The sequence below is a fragment of the Gorilla gorilla genome, chromosome 8, assembly GCF_029281585.2.
Source record: "Gorilla gorilla gorilla isolate KB3781 chromosome 8, NHGRI_mGorGor1-v2.1_pri, whole genome shotgun sequence".
Classification (NCBI taxonomy): Eukaryota; Metazoa; Chordata; class Mammalia; order Primates; family Hominidae; genus Gorilla; species Gorilla gorilla.
This window is the reverse complement of record NC_073232.2, coordinates 64,997,878-65,025,799: the sequence shown is the minus strand read 5'-3', so window position 1 is coordinate 65,025,799 and position 27,922 is coordinate 64,997,878. Positions and strand designations below refer to the sequence as shown.

At 43.4% G+C, this 27,922-nt stretch overlaps 2 protein-coding genes and 1 pseudogene across 2 annotated transcripts; 2 read left to right on the top strand and 1 right to left on the bottom strand.

The window, feature by feature from the left end:
* LOC101141192 (geranylgeranyl transferase type-1 subunit beta-like) overlaps positions 1-27,922 on the bottom strand; it is a 108,076-nt pseudogene that overhangs the window by 17,320 nt on the left and 62,834 nt on the right.
* Positions 232-14,574, top strand: LOC115932680 (putative inactive neutral ceramidase B). The gene is given in 5 exon segments (XM_031006218.3): positions 232-317; positions 2,514-2,586; positions 6,656-6,715; positions 9,784-9,872; positions 11,828-14,574. Coding segments are annotated over 5 exon segments (498 nt in total). The 3' UTR covers positions 12,018-14,574.
* LOC101143516 (NUT family member 2D-like) lies at positions 14,070-26,908 on the top strand. The gene is made up of 10 exons (XM_063709739.1): positions 14,070-14,215; positions 15,941-16,073; positions 17,065-17,265; positions 17,895-18,018; positions 20,088-20,787; positions 22,745-22,873; positions 23,828-23,967; positions 24,410-24,792; positions 25,272-25,388; positions 25,722-26,908. Exons 3-10 carry the CDS (start codon positions 17,221-17,223, stop codon positions 26,505-26,507), a joined length of 2,424 nt encoding a protein of 807 aa, XP_063565809.1. The 5' UTR covers positions 14,070-14,215; positions 15,941-16,073; positions 17,065-17,220; the 3' UTR covers positions 26,508-26,908.

Here is a 27,922-nt window from a genome sequence, read left to right as displayed (position 1 = left end):
GCAGAGAGAACCCACTGCTTTTAACAGGTAGTTCATAGGAGTCACTTACCTTGGCCAGTAAATGGAAATGCCCATCCTCTTTTGTCATACATAATCTTGAAGATTGTGCCAGTTTTGAATAATGTGAGATGTCAAGCATCACACTTCCCTAAAATGCTACACCTCTATAAATGGATTTAAATATGCAGAACCATATACAACTCTCCCTGCCTTTCCTGCAGGCTCAGCGATATGAGGCAGCATCGACAATTTATGGACCGCACACATTATCTGCTTACATTCAGCTCTTCAGAAACCTTGCTAAGGCTATTGCTACGGTAATCAAATATTGATTGTACGTGCGTGCGTGCGTGTGTGTGTGTGCATGTCTGTATGTGTCTGTGTCTGGGTAAGAAAATGCAGAGGGAAGTGAAAGAGAACCTTAGCTTCGAGTGTTCAGTTTAACAACCTTTATATTTTACAAAATTTATAGTTTTGTGGTATCTCTAAGAAAATAAATAAAATTTCTTCCCAATTTTGGATCTAGTTAACATCCTTTCATGGTGGCAGCTTCTTTCACATATATTTTCTCACTATTTTTACAACCATCATGTGAAATTAAGGAGATATCATTTCTCCCCAGTTTTCAGAGGAGCACATAGGCTTGAAGATAAGTGATGAAGCTTACTACACCTGGGAGTTGAACCTGTGTTCTCTAATCCTTGCCAGATTCTCCCCACTCACTCCAAAAGTTGAGTAGGTCAGCATTCTGGGATGCCCATTTTCCACATTATAATATCTTGGAAATTGGGATGCATTTTCCAATCAGAGGAAGCTTATGATTATAATTAGTAGCATGCTTTTACTTTCTTGGTGGTTCAAAAGATAATATGAGTTGTTAAATCAATGGAAGCTTAGATTTGATGTAAAAATAGTGGTGCCTTGGAATGAAAACATTGCATCTACCTAAAATATATACCACTGAACAAGTTTACTTGATTTAAAGGAACTTCACTTGTGGAAATCTTCCCTTTGGATGTAGTTGTTTATGAAGCTGCAACTGTGATGTCAGAAGGTTAGTCAACAAACAAGATAAAGAGCTTAAAATAATAAGCATCCCCTTATATAATAATATGTAAGCCTCAGTAAAAAATGTGAAACAATTGTGGCATAGCAAAGAAATAAAGCCCTTTTAATGAAAGAGCTTGGATATATTAAATTGAAATGAATGAAATGGTTGTCTCTGTAGGTTGCATCAGTCGAACGTTGAAAATTTCATATGCCTGTATTATTAGTTACTGATTGTGTGTTTGAAATTTCAGTATTTTATATAATTCCTTTGCACATATTTTAATCAATTGATATTTATTTTCATTTTATCATAATTTTGGTCTCAGTTTTAGGTTACTTTTTTTGAATAACTGTTTGTATTTATTTATTTATTTCTATTATAAAATCCAAATCTATTTGTAGGTCATTCAGATTATACAGAAAAGCATAAACCTATAATCCATCCCTAGAGATAACTACTGTTTAACTGTCACTATGCTCATAGGTCTATAGTTGTTCCCAAGAAAATAGATTCTTCAAATTTTGTAGTGACAATGAAGAAAAATGCAATTAATTTGGTGGAAATTTGTTTTACAGTCAAATTTCTGGTCAAGCACCTTAAAACTAGCTATGTGATCTTGAAAAAAACTACTGAATATGTCTAAGCCTATTTTCTCATTTGCAAAATGGGAATGGTAATACATAACCTATGTCATATCATATGCAGTTGTAAAGATTAAATCTATAATGTGAGGAATAAAGAGCATTAAATATTCATTGAAAGTAACGGCAAAATGCCAATTACTTTTGTACCAACCTAATATAGATATAGGGATATTTGAAAATTGAGATTTGTATTTTTATGACACTATTAAAAATGGTAAACTTTGTGGGCAATATAGATTAAACCAGTCAGGATGTGGGATGATCTTAAATTTTAAATTAAAAATATATTTATTATATTCTTTTATTAGCACAGACAAGAATCTAGGAAAAAACTTGGTACTCACTCCAGGTGAGAGTGGCTCAATACTTTTTAAAAATTAAAATAATAATTACACTGTCATGGTATAATTACCTTTTTGCATATTAGGCCCCTGTACAAGGTCAGACAATTTGAAAGTATGCTTCCAACCTTGTACTCTGGTCACTGTCCTTATGTTGTCTAGGGGAATAAAAGAGTTGCCTATGACCAAAACTTTCTCCCAGTGATAAGAGTTTAAATTATGAATTTCTAGGCTCATGCTTAGCAAGGCTACCTTCCTATTTTGCTCAAGGTTGTTAGCTCTTGGAGTATGTATATGTGTGTGTGCACTCTTCCATTAATGCAGGCATTTCTGGGTCTGGAGGCCTGGGGAAAGGGTCTTTGACTCTACCTGTGCACTCCTTAACAAATGCTGTCTGTTCCAGGACACGGTAGCCAACCTGAGCAGAGGTCCAGAACCTCCCTTTTTCAAACAATTAATAGTTCCATTAATTCCTAGTATTGTGGATAGAGCACCAAAAGGCAGAACTTTTGGGGATGTCCTGCAGCCAGCAAAACCTGAATACAGAGTGGTAAGACTCATGAGCAGACCTTGGAATCCTTTAGAGGGAGGTTTTGGGGGATGAGGGGAAGGATGTCACTTAGTGTCACCATTTGCCTGTAATCATGCTGTAGACCAACTGTTAGCAATGATAATTTTGACAATTGTTCTTATCTCTGCAAAAGTAATGAGAATGGGGAAATATTTATTTTTTGTAAGTAATTGTGTCAAATTGAAATTCTAAAATCCAAATTATTCCTTTTCTTAAGTGAATGATCATGGAACTATTCACTGGCACTGAGAGTTGTCTCTTAAGTCAAGGATAGGAAAAACATACAGAAATGAAGCAGAATTTGTACCATTACTATTTTATATCAATCTTGTGTCCTGAAAGCTTGCTGAATCAGTTATTAGTTTCAACAGTTTTTCTGGGGGGAGGAGGGATGAGTAAGAGGGGAGTCTGGATTCCTTAGGAATTTCTACCTATAGTATCATGTCATCTGTGAATAAAAATAAGCTTATTTATTCCTTTCTATATTTCTTTTCTAAATGCACCTAATTATTTATCCTTATTGGACTGGCTAGAACCTTCAGTAGAATGTTCTGCTTTTTAAAAAAATTTATTTAATTTTCAAATTGATAAATAAAAATTATACATATTTATTGTGTACAAGATGATGTTTTGAAATATGTATACATGGGGAATGGCTCAATTGAGCTAATTAACATATACATTATGTCACATACTTATTATTTTTTGTTGTGAGAAAATTTGAGACTCTCTTAACAATTTTTAAAACAAAATATGTTGTTTTTAACTGAAGCCATCAAGTTGTACATTAGCCCTCTTGAACTTATTCCCTTTGTCTAAATGAAATTTTATATTCTTTGATCAATACCTCCCCAACCCCCTAACCTCCTAGCCCCTGGTAACTAACCTTCTGCCAACATTCTACTCTCTACTTCTATGAGTTTAACTCTTTATGGTTCTATATATAAGTGAGATCATGTGGTATTTATCTTTCTGTACCTGGCTTATTTCACTGAATCTAATGTTCTCCAGGTTTATCCATGTTGTATCAAATGTAAGGATCTCATTCTTATTTATGACGGAATAGTATTCCATTGTGTATATGTGCTACATTTTCTTTATCCATTCATCCATTGATGGACACTTAGGTTGTTTCATATCTTGGCTATTGTGAACAGTGCTGCAATAAACATGGGAGTTCACATATCTCTTCAACAAACTGATTTCATTTCCTTTCTCTATATACCCAGAAATGGTATTGTGTATATATTTTACAGTAGTTCTATTTTTAATTTTTTGAGAAACCTCTTGCTGCTTTTCATAATGGCTGCACTAATTCACATTCTCATGAACAGTGTGCAAGAGTTACCTTTTTCTACATTCTTATCAACACTTGTCTTTTGTCTTTTTAAATATTATACATTCTAACAGGTATTAGGTGATATCTTGTTGTAGTTTTAATTAGTATTTCTTCGATGATCACTGATATTGAACATTTAAAAAAATACCCTGTTGAGCATTTGTATGTCTTCTTTGGAGAAATGTTTATTCAGGTCCTTTTCTTATTTTCAAATTGGGTTATTTGTTTTCTTGCTATAGAGTTGTTTGAGTACCTTATATCTTTTGGATATTAACTCTTTATTGGATGCATAGTTTGCAAGTGTTTTCTCCCATTCTTTAGGTTGTCTCCTCACTTTGTTAATTGTTTTTTTGGTTGTGCAGAAACTGTTTAGTTTGATGTGATATGCGTCTGTTTTTGCTTCTGTTGCTTTTGCATTAGGGGTCATATTAAAAAAAAAAAAATCGCCTACACCAACATCATGGAGCTTTTCCTCTAGGTTTTCTTTCAGTTGTTTTATAGTTTCAGGTTTTATATTTAAATCTTTAATCAATTTTGAGTTAATTTTTATATTTCCTTCTTCTGCATGTGGATATCCAGTTTTCCCAGCAGCATTTATTGAAGAGACTGTCACTTCCCCATTGTGCATTCTTGGCACCTTTGTCAAAAATCAATTTATCATAAATGTGCGGGCTTATTTCTGGGCTCCATTGGTCTATGTGTACCAATGGTGTGTTGATTACTTTAGGCCAGTACCATGCTGTGTTGATTACTATAGCTTTGTAGTATATTTTGAAGTCAGGTTGTGTGGTACCTTCATCTTTGTTTTTTTTGCTGAAGATCCAATCCAATGTCAAATAGAAGTTGTGAGACTGGACACTCTTGTCTTGTTTCCAATCTTAGTAGAAAAGTATTCAGTTTTTCACCATTTAGTATGATGTTTTCTTTAGGATTTTTATAGATTCTCTTTTTCATGTTTTATGCCTAGCTTATTGCAAGTTTTTGTCAGAAATCAGTGTTGGAGTTTTGCAATTTTTTTCTACTGAGGTGACAATGTGGTTTTGTCTTATTTTAATAAGGTATTTGCATTCATTGGTTTTCAGATGTTAAATAAATGCCGTATCATTTAGTCATGGTGTATAATCCTTTTTAGATGTTGCTGAATTTGATTTGCTGATATATTGTAAGGAGTTTTCTACTCATGTCCATGAGGGATATTTTTAGTTTTCTTTTTATGTGTTGTCTTTGCCTTTGGTATTGGGGCAATAGTGCTTTCAAAGAATGAGTTGGGAAATGTTTTCTCTTGTACTTTCTGAAAAAGTATCCAAAAGATTGGCATTATTTACTCTTTAAATATTTGATTGGATTGACCAGCAAGGCCATATGGACCTGGCTTTTCTTTATGGCAAAATTTTTATTACTAATTCAATTTCTTTACTTGTTATATGCCCATTCATATGTCCTATTTTTTGTTCTTGCATCAATTTTGTGTCTTTCTAGGAATTTATCTTTATAGGAATTGGTATCATTCTAGGAATTTTCTCATTTCATATAAGTTGTTTAATTTGTTGGTGTAATATAAAAGTTGTTGTTGCTCATGATAATCCCCTATAATCCTTTTAATTTCTGGAGAGTTGACAATGATATCCCCTCTTTCTTTCTAATTTTGGTAATTTGTGTCCTCAAAGAACTAGCATTTAGTTTTATTGCTTTTACCTATTGCATTACCTATTACTAAATTTTTTAGGCAGGACCAGAGCAGATTTTCATCTTGAGCAAATCCCTTCGTCACTTCCCCCAGCACCCCTCATCCCCTCATACACTAATGTAAAATTCTTTTGAATTATGAGGTTTTCCAGTCTGGCCTGGTGGGAACAGAATCTTGTCACAACTCTCTATGAGCCTGGGGACTGTTCTCTGTAATTCTGTTAGCCCATTCTTTTCCTGGCTTCCAGTAGTTCCCTTATATGCATGCAAACTTGAGGGGAGCTTTCTGCAAATCTCCAGATTTCTGTCTCTGTGCAGCTATCCTCTCTATGATGCTCTGTGCTATAAACTCAAGACTGTTTGTCTTTTGTGGACACCCAGCTCCATATCCTCAACTTAGACTGCCAGACTTGGCCTGAATTCTCCTCCTTCTGCCGTGGCCCGTAAACTCTGATGACATTGAGCTGGTGGATTACAGGGTTCTTGTTTGTCTGCTGCCACTCAAATATCACTGTCTTTCTTTGTCACTTGAAAATCCATTGTTTAATATATATTTTTTCCAGTTTTTTAGTTGTTTCAGGTGGGAGGATAAATACACATCCTGCCACTCCATCTCTTATAAAAATAAAAGCTTAACTATAAATGTAAGCATAAATATGTGTCATCTGTGAAAAGTTTTGACTGTTCTAATTTGATTCAAATATTCCCTGTATTTGTGTTGGGAGGGAGGTGTGAGGAATTATCAAGGCCTGAAGAAACCATTTTAATATGCTGTCACTAATATAAACTACAGCTCTAGATCTTCACTTGTATCTGAGTCTACCCAAAGCAAACTCATTGGCCAAACATTCCTATGTCTATTGTTGCAAGGGTTAATATTCTTAGAAGATAACTTACTTGATTAAATAGAACAAAATCTATAAAGGCACCCTAAATTATAGAATTTATAATAGATAATGTCCAAAATATGAGTATATCAAAAAACCTTTTATTAGAAGTCATTAAATGAATTTTTACTTTCAGGGGTAAGTTGCTGAAGTTATATTTGTAGGTGCTAACCCGAAGAATTCAGTACAAAACCAGGTAGGCATCAATGATTTTCTTTTACAAATGTAATCCACTTTTTAGCCATTCATTCATTTAAATATACCTCTAGAGGTTAATAACATAAAGACAAAATGTTCCAACTTGTTTTCCGTCTTATTTTGTAGGTACGGGAAAATATTCAATAGGTAGTTAATGTGGATTGAGTCTGGGTAAAAGCACACAGGAAACATATAATTGGCTCCACTTAGGACCAAGTATAGCATAATGCATGTATGACTTCATTGTCTGTCAAACAGATGTTAAGTTGAATACAATCCCATATATATAATTATGTGCCACATACAATGATGTTTCAGTCAAAGATGAACTGCATTTGTGACATTGGTCCCATGAGATTATAATACTCTACTTTTACTGTACCTTTTCTACGTTTAGGTATGTTTAGATACACAAATACTTACCATTGTGTTACAATTGCCTACAACATTCAATACAGTAATGGGCTTTACAAATTTGTAGCCTAGGAACCACGGGCTATACCATCTAGCCTAGGTGTGTAGGAGGTTACACCATCTAAGTTTGTGTAAGTCTAAGTCTGTGATGCTCATGCAATGATGAATTTGCCTAACAATGCACTTCTCAGGATGTATCCAATATATGACTGTATTCAAATATATAGAACTCTACCAAATGTTGTGAAATAGTCAAAGGGCCAACTGAAGGATGTGTGTCTTTGGCTTCTTCTTCTCTTTTTGTCTCTCTCCTCCTCCTCTACGCTACTGTCTCTGGTCCTACCTGTACTGTTGTGGAACGGTCACAGATCCCCGGGTGTATACTCTCCTGGCTTGGAGTCCTGGTGCATATGCTTTACTTTATCTTGCATTGGCCATTTCCCTATTATTTACTACTGGTGCTAATAGAGCATTTATTTATTAAACCTAAAAAATGACATTCAAAATACATGCCCAATGTTAAAACAATATAGAAGTGTAGAAAATAGAATATATAAGTGCTCCTCTACCCACAAACCTGCTTTCCAGAGGTAATAGCTGTTAAGAGTTTTTTAATAAAGCATTTCAGACTTTTTTGTTTTTATCATATGTATGATAAACTATATACATATGTAATATATCTATTAATAAAATTAATGTATACTTCTATAACTTCCTTAAAATATACTTATAACTACACAAGCAGTAACTGGACACATTCTAGTTGTAAAACCTCAAATAATAAAGGAATTTATAGTGGAAAAAGAGTGGGCATATGACTGTGATTTTGAGGTCATGGTTTTCACTGTGGCTGAGGATGCATTCCTTATATCAATTAGCTGTGCTTCCCAGGGCCTATAGTCACTTATAATCCAAAAATACCTTCCTTCCAAAAGAACCTTCCCATTCCTGTTTTTAAAATGTCATTATTGCCAAGATAACAATTGTGGCCATATGACATTCTCAAATATGACATTGGAGGAAAGTCTTCTACTTCTTAGGTAGTCAATATGCACCTGTTTGAAGTAATTTCTTTAGTAAGTGAATCTGTGCCACAATAGTTACGTGTTTATAACATTATTTTCTGAAGATATCAAAGTGTTATATCAAAACTGCATGTTTAGCTGTCACCTGATATCCCTAGGGTAGAGAAATTCTATCATCATTATTGCCATGGAGAAGCAGGAGAACAAAACGTTTAAACTACTATAGTGGTAATAGAATTAATTTCAAAGAATGCTCTGGGACTTGGTATAAAACAATTTCTATAACCCTTCTTCATTAGTAGTTATCATCACTATTTATGGAATGCTTACTATTTTGCAGGTAGTATTTGCAAGTATTCCTATTAAAGTGCTTTATATGCGTTATCACATGATTAATTCCATCCTTACGACTACCCAATGAGTTAAGTTTTATTACCCCTACTTTCCAGATGAATAAACTGAGGCTTAGAGAGATAAAGTAACTTATATTATGCATAATTAATGTATGCAGTACCTAATTATGCATCTGGAAGAGATTATGGTAGAGCAGTTGGGAAAAGATTGTCATATGTTTTATCCGTGGTATTCAGAGGCCTAGACTTGTTCTTCAGTCTATACTCTAGACATATTCAAAAAGCCCACCATATCTTCTCCATCTAAGGCCTTCCCAATGTCATTTGCCATAAATAGACAGAAATAACTCTCTTTACAAGTTCTTATGGTTATGAAAACTTCCTTATCGAATGTAATTCATCAGTTGAGTACTTAAAGAAGAATTTTAAGCAGTTACATGGCCCACATGTAAATAGGTGATACATTTAGCAAGGAGTTATTTGAGCACCAGTAAATGACAGATGTAAAGAACTGTGATAAATATAGGTACATTAGACATGTGTCTTTTAGGGTCACAATCTCAAGGATTTAAAAGGATACTAGAAATTTATAGCCTTTGTCTTTATTAACTTGTCATATCATTCAAATCTGTGCTTTGTTTGAAGCTGAATTCTTGGTCTGAAACAAATTCTTCTATTATAATAATCTTCCAATGGGGAAATAAAATCTTTTTATGATGTGGTTTCTAGAAATCTATTATAAAAAATCTGGAGACCTCCTTTAGTACCCCAGGATAGGGAAGATTTATGTATTCTTTTCAATTCTTTCACTCAGGGAGGTACGTTAACTAATAATTCATTCACCTGGAGATGGAAAGTCGACTAAACTTTACCATTTTCCCTTCTAAATTTTGAGGTGACTAGAGAAAGTCTTGGGATATATAGATCAATAAACATATCATGAAAAGGCTTGACTTATACCTTATTAAAATCTCAAGTAAGTTTTATTCCCAGCCTCTTTTCTGCCCTAATTTCCAAAATTTGCTACTAACTCTAAAATTATACTTCTTTCACATTTCTAAAAAAATCATGTTTTTTAATAGACTGGATAAATTAACATTCTGAGTACATTGCATAGAATGTTAAGAGGAAAGCCTAAGAATTTGGATGAAATTCTAACACATTTTCACACAAGGTATTGGTAGGCTAACATATGGTCAACAAGGGGAGTATTTACAAACAGGTTCCTTCTGTGACTGTGCAGTACCTGATCAGTTTTATTAATTGCATTTCAGACCCATCAGACCTTCCTCACTGTGGAGAAATATGAGGCTACTTCAACATCGTGGCAGATAGTGTGTAATGATGCCTCCTGGGAGACTCGGTGAGCACATTTATTGAATATTTTTGTCTTTCAAGCTTCGAAACCAGTTGGCTTGTAATGCTGGGAAGACAAATGAAAAGACTGGCTCAGTACAAGGTATTAATGATATCAAATTCCCAAGGAGGCTTCTGGACATATTTAGTTGATTTATTAGATTTCATTTTGATTCATTTTTCTACAAAACAGTGTGGTGTGTGCTTCTGTAAGATTAGGTGCTAATGAGGTTATGGCTTCCATTCTTACAGACATCTGTTCTGTTTTTTTTCCCCATGGACACAGGTATTATTTGTAAAATCTAACTAGCTTCCTTGCAAATTGGTTGAAAGGAGTATAGAGTAAAAGTGTTGAGATGTCTCTGTAGAGCTTGATATTTCTATAGGGAAAATGAGTCTATACCTGACATGTATTGCATGTTTGTATATGATCAATGATTCTTCATTTGAGTTACTAAAACACTAGAGGCTTGGGTGTTTAACTCTTAATGACTTGAGTGAGGAGATAATATACTCAGGCAATTTCTCCGGAGAGACATATCTCTTTGCCTTTTGCTACCAAATTCCTGAGCTGAATAGATATTTTGAAGATTTGATAATGTGTCTGAAATAAGACAATACTTCTGTTCCCAAGTCTATAAATTTAACATTCCATGACAGTGGCATGGAAGTAGGTACAGTTTTTGGCAATTTGGGTCTAATTCAGATTGCCTCAAACTAAGTGATATTAGTTTGTTAAATGTAAATATGTTAGTATGGTTCAGATGGTTAATTGAAAATAGGAATTTGACCATGGCCCATATACAAATATGGGCAAAATTTTTCTTTGGTATTTAAAGCTGTAGAGTATAGGTACATTTTAAAACAAGTAATGTATACTTATCGTTAAAAAGGTTATACAGGTAATAAAAGGAATGATTTATATTTAAATGCTCAAAGTTTTTGGCTAATAGCAGTCAATACTGAGGATATGTTTAGATCTCTGCCTTGTTCATTAGCAGCAGAATAATCAAATATTTGTTGAGAGTACTGAACCCATCACTGAGAAACACAGAATGTCGAGCACACTCTCTGTGCCCAAGAGATTTACTTTCAGCATAACTGAGGATATCAGTTAGTCCGTTGTATCTCACTGAGTCTAGAAGAGTGTCTGAACTCTCTGCTGTGATCTGCAGGGGCCAACATGATCTGGTTGCATCTGTTTCTCTCATCTCAAGCACTCTTCCATGGTTTACCATTCCCTGTACCAACTGACCTGCTTTCTGCTTTGTGGCCACATCAAGTTTGTTCCTGCTTTGGACACTTTGTATTTTCTGTTCCTTCTTGTTAGAATGTTTTTTCCTCCAGATTTCTGCAGACTCAGTTTAAATGACATCTCCCTAAAAAAACTTCCATCTTGTTTTCTACATTAAACTTGTCATTCTTAAGATTTTTATATTTATTGCTTTTTGTTTATTGCATTTATTTCCATCCTCAACTCAGTAGAACATAAGCTTCATGAAACTTGGGACCATATCTATCTTGCTCCTTACTGTACCCTCAGTACTTCTAGAAGAGAGTCTGACATGTATTCATTTTCTATATATATGTATATAAAACAAATGAATCTAGATGTGAAAATAAGTGTCAGATAAGGGCTAAAAATGCTTTGCAATTCTACAGCAGGAGAGACATCTTGTGGCTATCAGGTAAGGTTTCCTGGGGTGAGTATAATTTAGGTAGGTAGAAAGGTAGAACAAGTAAAGCTATTTCTACAAATTGCTGTTCTTTAAAGTTTCTCTTCTAGAAAATAGACGTTTTTGTCTGTTTTGTTCATTGCTGTATCTTCAATGTCTTGATAGTGCCTTGCTCATTGTAGGTATTCCCTGAATATTCATTAAATGAATAATCATGTATTTTTCTAATTAAACATTTTTAAGAGTAAAATTGAGTTTTGCTTGCTTGTTTGTTTTTTATCAACAGTTTTTATTGGCACAAGGGACTCCTGGGTCTGAGTAATGCAACAGTGGAATGGCATATTCCAGACACTGCCCAGCCTGGAATCTACAGAATAAGATACTTTGGACACAATCGGAAGCAGGACATTCTGACGCCTGCTGTCGTACTTTCATTTGAAGGCACTTCCCCGGCTTTTGAAGTTGTAACTATTTAGTGAAAAGTTGATAGATCATTTAAAGAACAGCTTTACTCTCTACACATTATATAAGTGATTTCAAATGAATGTGAACTAGTGAACTACTATGTTGACTTCTATAATCGTCGCTATTTGGGGACAGATAGTTTACTGCTAATGGGGTGGAGGGGTGTGTGTGTGTGTGTGTGTGTGAGAGAGAGAGAGAGAGAGAGAGAGGTTTGTCCCACATATCTTGTTCCAGCAGCCATATATCTTGTGGTCTACAGCCTAAAGCATGATTTCCCTTGAAGTCTTGGGGTTGTTTAAAGGAGAGTCCCTTCAATATAAAACCTCTGAAATATTAGTGAGAATGGCTCACTAATGTGAACAATGTTTAAACTATTTATTTATATATAGAATTCCTGAATATTAGTACTGGGAAAGTTTATAGAAATCATCTAGTCTTACCCTTCATCTTACATATAAGAAAAATGGTCTTCTAATCACATTTACAAAATATGATATAAACCTTGACCATAAATGTATGAGCCTAATTAGAGAAACAGAAAATCAGCATGTCAGTTTTCCTTCATTCAAAATCACATAGTCTTTCTAAGCAGTCATTCTGGAGTTAACATGCCTAGTTCAGAGTTGCTGTGGATGCTCAAATCATTTCTGGAATTGCCTTCAGGACACAATTATGAGAAAGTCAGACTTCCAATATTTTGATCATGCCTTGTGTTTTCCTAAGTGTCCTTATCCCACTGGATTGTGTCTCTTACTCCCAAGACTTATTCCAAATGATTTTTTGACTCTTTTCATTAATCAAATTCACCCCAAACCAGAAAGTTTTGCCATTAGCGTAGATATTAAAAATATTACTGGCTGGGAAAGCACTCCTCAAAGCAGAGGTTCTAAATTAATTTATCTGTTCTTTTACCATTTGCTCACTCACTCACTCATGGACCCATTCAATCATAGAATATTTAAGATTTCTATGCCCAGAATTATAATAGTGCCTAGGCCTTGATAATTAGTGAATTTGTACTTGGGATGAGTGTGTAAGTGTCAAAAGGTAACTATTATGAAGGAGAAAATAATCAATTTAATATGTAAATTCTGGGGAGGCATTTAAAAAATCAGTAATCTTCAAGTTATATCTTGTGTATCATCTGTGTTGGATACTCTAATTTGGGGGGAAAGAGGCTCCAGACAGTTTGCTAAATACTATTTTGAAAGTTATTTTTGGGCATTGTAAAATACCTTGCTTCATACCGCAAAGAATAAGATATGACAATCTGACATCGATTGTCTGAAAGTACTAATTGCATTTAAAATTCTTTAAGTTAACTACAAGCTCCCAGACTGCAAAGCAAATTTCCAAACCCAAGGTCATACTTTTGTATGTATGTAAAAGCTTTAGCATTTTTGGGAAAAAAAATCAATCTGTATTTCAAAAATAAACTTTGAGGTTTGAAAATAATAACAATATTAATAATGGTAGTATTAACATCTATTATGTATAACTTAATCTCAACATAATTTATTGAATTAGAATGAACCTGGAACACTTTTTGATGAATTGGTATCCTAGAGGCTGTTTCCTTGGGCATTAACTGCTGGAGGATTAGGTAATCAGGGATTCCAAGTGTTGTGATCTTTTTTCTAATGACGCCACAGTCTTCAGTGTAAAAGTTCAGAAGCCTAAAAGAGCAAGTGATCCTGAAAGTAGCTGATTCCAGACAAGAAAATTATATTAGAACTCATGATATGATTTTTTAAAGTATTTGTTATTACTCAGAAGGGTTCGTGAATCAGTTTCCACTACCTCTATTCCTTCTATTGAAGCTTTCCTCAAATCTACTTGTGATTCCTGATAGCTCACTGGCAACTGTACCAAGGTGGCCACTGTATCATCTACTGATCCTTCTGCACCTAGCACTCTTGGCTCCAGATAACGCACAGAAACCTATTTTCTCACCAGCTGTCATTTCTTCTAGGGCATGCAGTTCTATGTTCGCAGTTCATGTGTGAAAATAAAACCAAATTCCTGGATTATCAATATCAGTTCTTTACGTGTGCATAAAAGATATCATGAAGTAATTGAACTTATCTGTTGATATAAAAACACAGATCCAATTCGTGTCTGTGGATGCTGCAGGGACTGGCTCATTGGAGCCAAACCATGTGGCGGAAACTCCTGAAATTGGTGGAAAAAGTGGAATATGGCAGATTGGGTAGGTAGGAGAACAATTTTGGAGATTTTGTTTCTCATGTTAAAGTGTCTGCATTTTATTTGCTGTACCCTGCCTACTCTGGTTTTAAGGATTTTTTGACTTCTTCGAAAAGCACTGAATAATCTCTTTTCCAGGTCTAGATTTTTTGATGAGTACTGTGTAAAATTGTCAATATTCAATGGATTATTTAATAATAAATTAAGAATTACACTCATAAAAGTATTGTCTAATGAAAGGTAATGTAGACAAACGAACACTTTTTTAAAAAAAGAGGTGGAACAAAAGGTGGTAGATTACATGTAAATTAGGTTGGAAAGTGATACAAATGACTTGTAAATAACCACTGAAGCACAAGGGAACCACTTCTTTATCAGTTCCTTTCTAACTTCTGAAGATGTACTGCTGGTAAAACACATGTGTGGTTGGCATTTCTTTTATTTTCTTTCTCTTTTTTACTAGTTGGGCAAAAAAATTTCCTAGGCAGGTAGCTAACTATGAAATTGTTTCATATGCTAATTCTGAACAAAAAGACCAAGAATGAATTTACTTATGAATGTCCTTTTCTAATGTGCCCTCTTATGCTTCTCCTCCAATGTAAGCAAGCTCACTGTCTTTTTCTAAGATTAGCGCATGGATTCTATCTTTAGCCAAAAGGTTTCATCACTAGATGAACTTCTCACGTGTTTAGTTCTTCCAAATGATGCTCTTGCTTCCTGGGTATCCAACCTGACTTGCTGGTTTATATTGGCTTCCAAAATTTTAGAGTGATAGGGTATCGGAGAGGGAAATTTGCACATTCCTTATGCAATTTGTTAGTATGCATTCAGCTGTAACTCAGAAAATATTCCTGATCAACATTCATCCAAACACTAAAGACATTTATAACCTCACATAGCAGTAAGTCTTGAAGTGATAAATTCAGGTTTGGTGCAGCCACTCAGTGGCTCTTCTTAATATATTGACTTAATTCTTAGGCTTATCCTCTTAGCTAAAAGATCGCTACCTCAAGTCTACATATAATTGAATGCAGCAGCAAAATGGGAGGAGAGAGTTCTCTTTATAATCCCCTTTTAGAAGGTGGAAAATAGTAAGAACACAAGTTGAATTTTCCTTCTATTTCTTTGTTCAGAACTGTGCCACAAAGCTACTCTTACCTGCAAGGGAGGCTGGAAAAAAGAATATTTAGTATTTTGTGCTTCTAGAGAGTGAGGCAAGTTCTGATAGTAAGAAAGAAGAGATAGCCAAAGTAGCTGTCATAAAATTATGTTAGTCAAGACAGATTAGTTATGCTACAACATTAGAGATTTATTTCTTGATCTCATGACCTGTCCGTTGGGGTTAGCTGAAGGATCTGTTCCACATCTCATTTGAGTTCACAGGCTGACAGAGACTTCCATTCTAAACATTCTTCCATTGTGAGGGAACAGGAACAGGTGCTTCCATGATTAGGGGGAAGGGACAGGGAGAATCATGCAATAGTTCGTGAAGCTTCCACATTACTGTGCATTTTTCACTGGGCAGGTGACAGAACCAGGATATTTGCAAGCAGCCCTAAAGGTTACCACAGTGGGCAAGCAATAATATCTGCATATCCAAAGTAACTGCTCTTTGAAATAATTAGAACTCATTTTACTCTAGAAAATATATTTTGGAAAAGAACACACATTGGAATAATGATAAAAAAATTGCTTTCTGTATTGGAAAATGTATACGTTCCTTTAACAGATTTATATCAAGCACCTATATACTTTACGGCAGAAATTATGCTAAATCCTAAGAATGAAACAATAATGAAGGCAAAGCTATTCCCTGCCAAAAGGAACTTAGAGTTTAACGAACAAAGCAAACGGATGAACAGGTAATTACTGTACAGAGTGACCCATATTGTTATTGTTCAGGGAATTAGAGAGGGCACCTAATATGGTCTTGGTGATGTTTCAGTAAGTTTCCTGGAAGAAATAGCATATAAGCTAAGACTTAAAAGATATGTAGAAATTAGCTAGAAGAAAGGCAATGGTGTGTGCATGTATGTGTGTATTAGTGTGTGTTTGTGTTTGTGTACTGGGCAAATAGACTATTCCATGTAGAGGGAATATTGAGTACTTTATCAAGACTATAGTTAGAGTATAAGGAAAGAGTTGACAGTGAGGCAGCACCAAACTTTACCTTCACAAATAGCAATTTGGTTTTATACTTGTATTAGCATTTTTCCCCCTTGAGACTCTTCCTCTATAACATCAATGTCCTTGAATGTATTTGCCATTTGCTCTAATAATAAAATACACTTTCTATAACCAAAAACTTACCTTGACTCCCAGTTTCAAGTACCACTTAGTGTCATCCTTCTGTCTTCAGAGCTATAACCCTGGCCATAGACAAACCCATGGAATTGAATTTATTAAGAGACTTCTTTTGCTTATGTCGATTTCATATTTCCAAATCTATGATTTCTTTTGTTTTTTGTTTGTTTGTTGTACCTGCTAAAATGGCAAGTATAGCCAATGGAGACCATTCTCTCCCTTTAGATAGGGTTCAGAGTTCCAGCCTTACAAGTTCATAAATACTTGTGAATACTAAAAATTTGAGCCACCCACATAAAATTGAAAGCATCTTGGCCGGCATACTGCCAAGTTATCAGGGACCCAGCTTCGGTTAGTCCTATTTCTGGATTTTTTTACCATAATGAAAAATTAGAAGCCTAGGGGTATGGGGTCAATACTAGCTAGAGGAGAATAGAAGATCTACTATCCCTGTCTGAAATCAGGTATCTGGAAACATTGACTTGATCATTTTCTCTGTCTCATTGTATTTTTCATATTCAGTATAAAAGATTTACCCTTTTTTTCCAGACCAAAATAAGCTAAACGGACAAAAGAACTTAATAATCCAGCAATTGCAAGCTTAGGACAAAGTCCAACCACATCCCCTAAATGGCCAAGGGACAGTGATGATAACATGGAGAAAGACACCCTTAAGTGGAATTTCAAGAAACTAGTACCTGCCCCATGGTAAAAGATCAAGTCCTCAGAAAGATCTCCAAAGCGTTTACGGTTTGTTTTGTTTTGTTTTGGTAAGTTTACCATGATTTTGCTTGAATTGCTCTCCGTTGGTCTTCTCAGCTAAGATTGAGGTAGAGTTGCACAGCAGAAGAGGGCTGCATGTACCTGGGGGTACAAGGATTGCTTCCTAAACAATGATAAGCACACAGCCACCTAATAGTCTGGATCGGCTGAGACCATTCTGATTTCAAACACCCAGTCCCCTTGCCTTCCTAAGAACCCCTGTGTTTCTCAGACTGAAGATGTGTTTTGAATTTTGTTCACGAAGTGAGGCCGCTGTTGAAACTCGATAAGACTGGGAAAGAGCCAAAGTGGGAAGGAGCATGGGTTGATTGGCACAAAAGTAGGTCTGTTGATAAAGAATGGAAGTAAAGGGGACATCAGGTAGAAGCTTTTGCTGTGAGTTCGAAGGACAATTTAAAAGTTGCCTAAAGAGGCACACGCCATCTCTGCTGCTGCCTTCCAGTTGGAAGGGAAACTCAGGTTCTTGCCTAATGGCCGAAGCCCTTCACAGAATCTCCCCCACCCTTACCAGCTGCCCACTGCCCCTCCCCCTCTGCAGAATGTCTGGGGTCCTATGTTCCAAAAACCTGTTTACATTCAAATTTTAACTGCTTCAGTTGGACTCAGGAGCATCTGCTGAGCCAGGTCACTCTCTGGGTCTTACCCTTGGCTTTTCTCATTGCGGAAACTGCCAGACAGTGGTGGTCAGTGCCCAGCCTGAGGGGATGGCTTCAAATGGAGGTAAGCCTGTAGGGATGGGGGCATTATCTGAGTCTGCCATGCCTCAACTCCTTAGGAATTCAAATTTGACACTGCCCCGGGGACAGTTGATAGGGCTGATGTTGAGGAGGGAGGGAAGACTGGATGTCCCCAAGGACATCACACCTGGGGATGGCCATGGCACCCTGAGTCTGTGTTTAGGGAGGACGGCCCCTTAGAGGTGGAACAAGATGCCTGGGGGAATACACCGTGTAGGAGAAAGGACAGAGTGGATGGATTGACCCTTTCTAGAAGGAGACAGGTCACGTCATTTTGTGTTTGTAGGGACATTTTGTGTTTGTAGGGAGTGGTGGGATCATGTTGTGCTGGTGGCCCCGGGAGGATGATAGGCAAGCCTGAACCCTGTGCCATATCTTCAGGCACCTGGAAGGTGCTCTTCCATAGTGTTCAGAGAGATTTGGACTGGAGTTTTCTAGATCTCAGGGAGGAGTGGGGAGAAGTGGTCTCAGCCAGAAAACTGTTGGGTGGGTTGGCTGTGACAGAACACGTAGTGACAGCCCCTGGGTGGTCGAGGCTGGGGGCTACTATAACTGCCACAGCCCAGAGCCCCTCAGCTCTCTCCCTAGAGATGGCTTGTCCATCAGTTCAGGTAGCTGTTGGCTTTGATTTAACAGGGGTGGGGGCAGATGAGGAAGTTCAGGCAACACAGGGCCTGGGTTTCCTGAGTTGTTCTGAATTGTTTGCCCTTTTGTGGAAGCTCAGGTCTTCAGACCCACTTCCTCTTGTCTGCTAGCTCATGGCCTGTCCTCTGCACTTTGTGTTACTGTGGAGATGAAGAATTTGCTCCTATTCCATTTATACTACCTCATGAATGGGGGGCAGGTGTGGATTCTTGCTGGTTCTCAGTGGAAGGGTCTGGAAAGTCTGGTTTCCTTTTCAGTAGAGGAAGGAGAGTAGCGCACAAATAGGAAGATAGTTCTCTTATTATTATTATTCAAGTTAGGATATGTGTCCTGAATGATGAGGTGCATGTGCTGTATCCCTTATTCCCCTTGACTAGAGACTGCATGAGGTCCTATTGAACAGGGATGAGTTCCAGACAACTTTGCCTCACCCGGCCCATGGCCCAAGAACCCCTGGTTTTTGGTTGGTCACTATGTTCAGTTATTGGGAGCTTAAAGGAGAAGGACCAGGGATGGGCTCCTTGTCCCACTACCTATTGTAACATGACCAGCAGCTGTGAAAATCCCTAGACACCTCCCCTGATAGCCCTGCTGCTCGCCATTTGCTGGCTGTGTTCTAATCGTGTGTGGCTTTTGCTGGCTATGCAGTGACACTGTCTCAGGGGACTCCACCAATGCCTCTCAGACCTGCTCCCTGGGAACAGAGCTTCCTGAGTGGCAGCCAGGACCATCGAATACTGCGGAAAGGGTGGCCCGAATCTGACCCCTATTTAGCACTTGCTGTGGGTGGTGCCAGGACAATCACTTGCATACTGGGCGTGACGAGTTATGGATTATCTTCAGGGTTCCTAGGGTGCTGGCTTGGGAAAGATTTCCATCCAGTGGTTTTGTTTTGTTATGTCTGAGCTGGGAAAGAAGGGGGTTTACAAGAGCTTTAGGAAAAGGAAGATTGAAGAGGAGATGGGGCCATAATATTCAGAAGCATCTGGCTTCCTGTCGGCCTTCTGAGTGCCGAGCACTGCCCTGGGGTAGGCCCCTCACCTGTTGCTGAGCACGCTGAGGACCACCAGGCCGCTGAGAGACTCATCCCTGACCCATGGCTTGGGAGATGCCTGTGAGGCTGACAGGGTCTGCCAGGGACACCCGAGGGAGACCCTTGGGCAGCGAAGGCTTGACTGTTACTTCTTGGGAGACAGGGGTCAGGGAGTCTTGGTGACCGGGGCCAGGCTCTCTAGTGGAGCGACTCTCCGTGGAGGAACAGAGCATCCGATGCACACTCAGGAACATTTGCAAGCTGCAGTTTCCCTGTCATACGCCCTTAGCTGTTGGGACTCCCCTCTGATTCCCCAGTGACTAGTGTGGACCTGGAGACCCCAGCTCATTCACCTCTTTCCTTTGTCTCCACAGCATACCCAGTGCTGGGACCGGGCGTGACCGTGAACCCCGGCACCTCCCTGTCTGTGTTCACGGCTCTGCCCTTCACCACACCCGCTCCCGGCCCAGCACACGGGCCGCTCCTTGTGACTGCAGGGGTTCCTCCAGGCGGCCCTCTGGTGCTGTCTACCTTCCCCAGCACACCTCTGGTGGCAGAACAGGATGGCTGCGGCCCGAGTGGGGCCGGGGCTTCCAACGTCTTTGTCCAGATGAGGACAGAGGTGGGGCCTGTGAAGGCCGCTCAGGCACAGACCTTGGTCCTAACTCAGGCCCCCCTCGTCTGGCAGGCTCCAGGCGCCCTCTGTGGAGGTGTCGTGTGTCCACCTCCCCTACTCCTGGCAGCTGCTCCTGTGGTGCCTGTTATGGCTGCCCAGGTGGTTGGGGGCACCCAGGCCTGTGAGGGAGGCTGGTCCCAGGGCCTTCCTCTTCCACCACCACCACCACCGGCTGCCCAGTTGCCCCCCATTGTGTCCCAAGGGAATGCTGGGCCATGGCCACAAGGGGCTCATGGAGAGGGCAGCCTGGCTTCCTCCCAGGCCAAGGCCCCGCCAGATGACTCCTGTAACCCCAGGAGTGTCTATGAGAACTTCCAACTCTGGCAGCACTACAAGCCCCTGGCCCGGAGGCACCTTCCCCAGAGTCCTGACACCGAAGCGCTTTCGTGTTTCCTCATGTGAGTGTCCTCGGGGCATTGGAGCTGGTCCTGCAGCTCACACGTAAAGAGGCTGCTGGATGGACGGGAGATCATGCTGTTGAGGGGAGCTTGCAGGGCGGTTGTGAGGGTGATGGGCTGCACTATGGGAAGGTACATTTTCAACAATATTAATCTGGCTGCGGCTCAGGACAGACTGTCAGGGGCCTCATCTCAACTGCCCGTCACTGTCCCGTGAGTCCAGCCAATCCTTACTTTCAATAATTTTCACAACAATGTTTACAGAAGACCCAGGTCAGAGAGGGTTCTTGGTGTGACGTGAGCTACGGTTTGGGTTTAGGTCTTTGAGTACACACCCCAGTGCCTCCCCTTTAACCAAGTATTGATGGCCAGGAGCACCTCACATGGGGCCGGGGGGAGGAGCTGCAGGGCCCAGCAGGAACCTGGCACATGCCCGCAGTTCCGCTGAGGTCCAGTTAGCACAGTGGTGGTGGAGTCTGCACAGGGGGATGGTCTTGGGCCCTGCGCTGGGGCCAATGCCGGGCAGTTATTTGCATCTTCACCCTCAATCCCTCCTAGAAAAAGGGACAATGATGCTTCATTCAGAGGATGATGAAGAGATAACTTGAGCTCACATATGACATGCATAGCACAGTGCCTGGCACATGCTATGACACATTACATGACAGCAGTTATGATTACTGTCCAAATTACTATCATTATCAAGACTAGACCATCTAGCAGAGCACTCCCCAAAGCCACGGGCTCCAGTGATAGCTCTGAGTGCACCATGAGTCCAGCAGCCCAGGGCCATGGACTGTGGTGACTGTGAGGCAGCAACGTCAGCATCTGGGAGAGTTTGTGGTTTCATTCCCAGTCCCTGCCTCTCTCTACCCTGCAGCGCCTCTGTGACCCTGTGTTTCCCACTGATGAGCAAACGGGAGCTTGAGCACATCCACCGTGCAACACACTGGTCGTTCCCTTAGGGAAGTCCCCTGCCTGGGGTGTAGGTGGAAGGTGGCCCCATCTTCATCCCCAAAAATCTCACTGTTCCCGCACCCTGGAACTGGTTGCATTCCTCCTTGGAGCGGAGTCCCAGTGCACTGGGGACCCTGATTCTTGGGGTGGAGCTGCCCCAGGCTCACAGGCCTTTGCCATGGCTCCTGTGGGAATGTGGGATCTGGACCTGCTGCTTGCAGTGGCGTGGACACCGCTCTGCTTTGGTTCTGTACGTGTGCTCCTGCTCCTCATGCTCCAGGGCCCTGAGGCTACGTCCCCAGGGGCTGCCTTGCTCCAGAGTCCCCAGGAAGCCGGTTAAATGCTCAGTCTTGGGGCCCTGGAACCTGCACTTTAACCCTCACCCCCAGGTCATTCTGTGTGCACGCTGTCTCAGTCAGCTCAGGCTCTGCCGTAACGAATGCCGTAGACTGGGTGCTTTATCAAGACACATTCATGTCTCCCAGTTCCAGAGGCCAGAAGTCCCAGATCAAGGTGACAGCAGATTGGGTGTCTGGTCAGGGCCCTCCTCCTGGCTGGAGAGAGCTGTCTCTGGCTATGTCTCCTCGTGGCTGAGAGCAAGAGCCCTGGCGTCTCCTTCTGCCCTTATCAGGGCTTGGATTCCATGACTGGGACCCACGCTCATGACCTGCTTTAACCCTGATTGCCTCCAAATACTGACACACTGGTGCTGAGGGCTTCAGCACAGGAATGTTGGAGACACACATGTTCCACCCATAGTACTGAGTCCACTTCTCAACACTGAGGACTCGAGGGGCAATCAGAGAGGCCACTTGGTAGCTTGTGTTGATGTTTGATCTTGGGGGTGTGTCCTGGGGCTTGGGGAGCCCACATGGGGGAGAACACGACAGGGACAGATGGCAGGACAGGTGTGGGGAGGACAGGGGCCAGGTGTTGGGACCAGGTGGGCTTGGGATGAAGGGTGGGCTTATAGACTGAGACTGACTGCACTGTTTTACAGCCCAGTTCTCCGATCTCTGGCCCGGCGGAAGCCCACCATGACCCTGGAGGAGGGACTGTGGCGGGCCATGCGGGAATGGCAGCACACGAGCAACTTTGACCGGATGATCTTCTACGAGATGGCGGAAAAGTGAGTCTGGGGTCCTGGGAGCAGGGCCCGCGTGGCAGGGTGAGAGTGAATGACAGAGGCCCGGTGGCCGTGGTGGCTTCTCAACGTGGAGTATGAGGAGGGTGTGGAGAAACCCAGGACACTCTGGGCCCCTGGCTCCCTCAGGAAGCTGCTCCTGCCACCTAGAGTGTTCTGGGGTCTCTGTCCTGGCCTATTGGGAAGCACCCCCTGCCTGGCCTGGGGCCATCCCTGCCTTGACACTGGAGGTCATGGCAGGAGCAGCCAGCATCATAGCCCAAAGTGGGTCATCTCCAGCTGTGGGGATGGGGAGAAGGGGTGCTAAAGACTATGGACAAGAGTAGGGTGCAGGCTCCTCACAGCAGTGGCCATCCCAGCCTGGCCAGGGAGTTGGGTTGGGGAGATCTGCACCTGGGACACCATGGGACCCATCTCTGGCCTGACTGCCTTTGCTCCTGGGCAGTCCCCTCCATGAAGGCAGGCAGATAGACAGCAGCCTCAGGGGAAAGGGGCCCTGTTCTCTGAGGTCAGCTTTTGCTTCCTCCTGACCAGGGGTCTCCCAGGCCTCGTGCCCCTGGGTTATCTTTCAGGGGCCCACAGTCCTAGCCTCAGGACTCCTGCATCTGGGCATCATCCCTGATGCCTTCTGCCATAAACCCCACCCCTGGCCAGCTGAAACCTGGAGGAGGGGTCCCCCGAGACCCTCCTGGACCTCGTGGCCCTGAGTTGAGTCAGGAAGCCCCGTTGATGCCATGGGCTCTGCAGGGGCCGGGTGAGGGAGGGTTAGCCCAGAACTCTGGGAGCAGCTTTCTCCTGGGACTGGGGGATGGGACACAGTGAGGGCCTGGACAGCCCACCCGAGGCACTCCCTCCTATCCCTGCCCTGGGCCGCTGCCTGGTCCTGGGAGGAGGGGGCCTGGACCCTCTCAGCACAGCCTGGGCCTCCTTCACCCCCAGATTCCTGGAGTTTGAGGCTGAGGAGGAGATGCAGATTCAGAAATCGCAATGGATGAAGGGGCCCCAGTGCCTGCCTCCGCCAGCCACACCGAGGCTTGAACCTCAAGGACCCCCGGCCCCTGAGGTGGTCAAGCAGCCAGGTATGGCTTCCCATATTTCCACAGGAGCCATGGCAAAGGCCAAAGGGGCCAAGGGAGGCCACTGTCCCCACACCCCATGCTTCCCTTCAAGAGGGGGATTTGCTCCCTCCAACAGGACAGTTTCCAGGAGCATATGTTCGGTATTGACCTGGTCAAGTTTCCTAGCTACTCTCTCCCCTCGCCTGTCCAAAACTCCACATATGCTCTGCCCAGGAAGCAGGGATGAGCGGGGAGAGTACACAGCATATTGGTGGCTCCAAACTTCCTCCCAAGTGATGCTGTCTCAGATGTGCCCCTCCTGCCTCCTCCGGGGGCGCTGTGGTTCAGGTGGTCCTGACCCAGCTGGGACCCACTTCACATCCCCAAGCCCTGCCCTCCCCTGTGTGGTGCAAGCAGGAGGAGCGGCCCTCACCACGCCCGTCCTCCTCCCTCTCTGCCTCAGTGTACATTCCCAGCAAGGCCGGCCCCAAGGCCCCAACAGCCTGCCTGCCACCACCCAGGCCCCAAAGGCCAGTGACCGAGGCCCGCCGGCCACCACCCCGGCCCCACCGGCGAGCAGAGACCAAGGCCCGCCTGCCACCACCGAGGCCCCAGAGACCAGCAGAGACCAAGGTCCCTGAGGAGATCCCCCCAGAAGTGGTGCAGGAGTATGTGGACATCATGGAGGAGCTGCTGGGGCCTTCCCTCGGGGCCACGGGGGAGCCCGAGAAACAACGGGAAGAGGGCGAAGTGAAGCAGCCACAGGAAGAGGACTGGACGCCCCCAGACCCGGGCCTCCTGAGCTACATTGACAAGCTGTGTTCCCAGAAAGACTTCGTCACCAAGGTGGGCTGGCCTGGAGTGCTGGGGTCTGCTGGATTCCAGGGAGTGGCACTCCCAGGTCCTTGGAATTAAGCTCTGTTCCTTAGCTACTCAGCAGTGTGTGTATTTCCATGGATTTGAGTGTCTGTGTATGTGATTGTGTGTGTCTGTGTGTTGCTGTGTGTTTGTGTCTGTGGTTTGTTACTGTGTGTCTTTGTGTGTCTGTGTGGGTGTGAGTGTGGAATGTGTACGTTACCTGTGTCTGTGTCTTCTCCTGTGTCATATGTGGGTCTGTTTGTGTGTCTGTGTGTGGTTTGTGTGTCTCTGTCTGTGTGTGTAGCTACCAGGTCTGTGGTCTTTGTCTGTAGCTGGTGGTCACCATGATATGAGACAGCCCCAGGAGGGTGGGGATGGGGTGCTCGCTGCTTTCTGCATCTCCTCCAGGTGTCCTTGGCTCCAGGTTACTCCCTGCCCAGGAAGCTCATGCCTTCTTCCGTTTCCAGGTGGAGACCGTCATTCATCCCCGATTCCTGGAAGAATTGCTTTCCCCAGATCCACAGATGGATTTCTTGGCCCTAAGCCAGGAGCTGGAGCAGGAGGAAGGACTCACCCTTGCCCAGGTACCCCAGGGGCAGGAGGGACCTGGCACACAAGGCCCACCTGATTGTCTAATCCTCCCCGCTGGGGATGCTCGGCTTCTTGGGGCGCCACTCTGGAGTGGGAAGATGCCGGTTCAGAGGGAGTAGGACGGACAGGAGCCAGGGAGGGCAGTCAGCATGCAAGCTGTGGTGAGGCCCAACGGGATGCCCGGCAGAGCCACACCCTCTCTCTTTGACATAAAGCCCAACTGCCTCAGGCTTCCCTACCTGCTGCCTAAGTGCCCTGGTCTCCACCACCCTGGGCCCTGCTCACACCTGGGGCAGTGCCAGTAAGTGCCCCCTTTCCTCCCGCAGCTAGTGGAGAAGCGCCTCCTACCCTTGAAGGAGAAACAGCATGCGAGGGCAGCCCCTAGTCATGGCACAGCCCGGTTAGACTCAAGTTCTTCTAAGTTTGCAGCTGGCCAAGGAGCAGAGAGAGACGTCCCTGACCCCCAACAAGGGGATGGCATGGAAACCTGCCCACCCCAGACGACTGCCCGGGACTCTCAGGGACGAGGCAGAGCACACACTGGCATGGCCAGGTCCAAAGACTCTGTTGTGCTTTTGGGATGTCAGGATTCCCCTGGGCTGAGGGCTGCCCGGCCAAACTCTCCTCCCCAGGACCACAGACCCACCTGCCCTGGCGTGGGTACCAAGGATGCCTTGGATCTCCCTGGAGGGTCTCCTGTCAGGGAGTCACATGGGCTGGCTCAGGGGTCAAGTGAGGAGGAGGAACTCCCCAGCCTGGCCTTCCTCTTGGGTTCCCAGCACAAGCTTCTGCCCTGGTGGCTACCCCAGAGCCCTGTCCCTGCCTCGGGCCTTCTCAGCCCAGAAAAGTGGGGACCCCAGGGAACTCATCAGTCCCCATCTGCTGAGAGAAGAGGCCTCAACCTAGCGCCTTGTCCTGCCAACAAGCCCAAGAAGCGACCTCTCTTTGGAAGCCTGTCCCCTGCTGAAAAGACACCCCACCCAGGGCCTGGGCTCAGGGTCTCTGGGGAGCAATCCCTGACTTGGGGGCTGGGTGGCCCCTCACAGTCTCAAAAGAGAAAGGGTGACCCCTTGGTCTCCAGGAAGGAGAAGAAGCAGCATTGTAGCCAGTAGGGGCTTCTGAGCAGGCTCTCTGGGGCCAATCCCCAAGGATGGGGCTCTGGCATCCAATGCCCCAAAGCGGTCAAAAGCTTCTTCTCCCCCAGTGCTGATCTTGCTGGGCCTTAGCTTTGGAGGATAGGGAAGGGAGGGGAGGGAGAGGGTGGCTGAATGGGGAGGGCAGGAAGGGAGGGTCTGGGGGGAAGGGGCTGGGGAGTGGGGGTGGGAAGCAGTGCATTGGGGGCCTCATGTGTAAGTGTGAATAAATGTAGTTGTCTTGGAAAATGCTCTTGGGGCTGCTGCCTCTGTCCTCGGTGCTGTGCTGCTCCGTGGAGGGTGTCTGTGAGGGAGGGCAGAGGAACTGGCAGATGCCAGGCTCTGGGAACCCACAGGGGCCGGCCCCACTCTTTCCTCCTGACGTAGGGAGCCCCTTCAGATGCTCCAGGGACTGACAGATGCTGAGGAAGCCCTGATCCCTCCCACCACCCACTCACAAGGCCCTGCCTGCTGTAGGGAGGCTTCTTGGGGCGCCCCATCGTTATCAGCATCCCTGGAAAATCCTGGGATTGGAGAGAGGTGGCTGGCTCTTGTTCTGCTCGGTGGGAGCTGAGGAGAAGGCAGCCGCCTGCAACATGGACATGGGGAGAGGAGGCTGCTCCTGCTTAACCCTCATCAGGAAGAGCGCGGGCACTGGGCTGAGGGGAGACGTTGAGGTGACCATCCACACAGGTGTGTTTGGGATACAATGATGGGTGGGGAGCAGGGGAAGTCCTTCTGCCTGTTTCTGGGCAGGAGAGAGTCTTGTCCAACTAGCTAAAGCAGATGCTCCTTGCTGTGGCCACAGGGACTGGCCTCGGGGCCCTCAAGGTCCTGCATGGAGCCCCCCACAGCTATGATTCCCTTCCCATATGATGACTGAACTCATGTGGAATTGATGTAGACACAGATTTACATTGATTTCTAAAACAGTTCCCTCCCAACACACCATCACCAGTGGGAACAAGCATGTCCAGTCCATCAGGCGCAGGGTGGGTGTTTCTGCTGGTTCCAGGGCCCGGAGGAGCTGGGGCCCAGGCCAAGAGGGGCCGAGGGTTCTGCCAGGCACAGACCCCAAGGACAGAGCAGGGGCTGCCTGGGATGTGGCATTGACTGTCTGGGAAGTGCCCTGGGAGTTGGGGGCTAGGTGTTCACCAAAGGGAGACTTCCAGAGTCTATGAGTGAGAAGAGGACTGCATCAGGAGAGGGACCGAGGCTGGGGAGGATGCTCTGCTCTTTCCCAGGTTGTCCTGTCCTCCCCATCTCTGCTGAACTGCCCTCACCCCATGGGCCAACTTCTGCCCCCCTTACCCCTAACCCACCCTTAGAATCTCAGATCCCAGCATGGACAGGACCCGGCACCCACCCTGGTTCCCTCCTGGCCAACACCTTCT

Bases quoted from the DNA above. Each gene is read 5' to 3' on its own strand.
- LOC101143516 (XM_063709739.1), top strand. From the start codon at position 17,221: ATGGTAAAAGATCAAGTCCTCAGAAAGATCTCCAAAGCGTTTACG. The intron at 17,266-17,894 runs GTTTGTTTTGTT...TAACTGCTTCAG, and splicing joins AGATCTCCAAAGCGTTTACG to TTGGACTCAGGAGCATCTGC. The intron at 25,389-25,721 runs GTACCCCAGGGG...TTCCTCCCGCAG, and splicing joins AAGGACTCACCCTTGCCCAG to CTAGTGGAGAAGCGCCTCCT.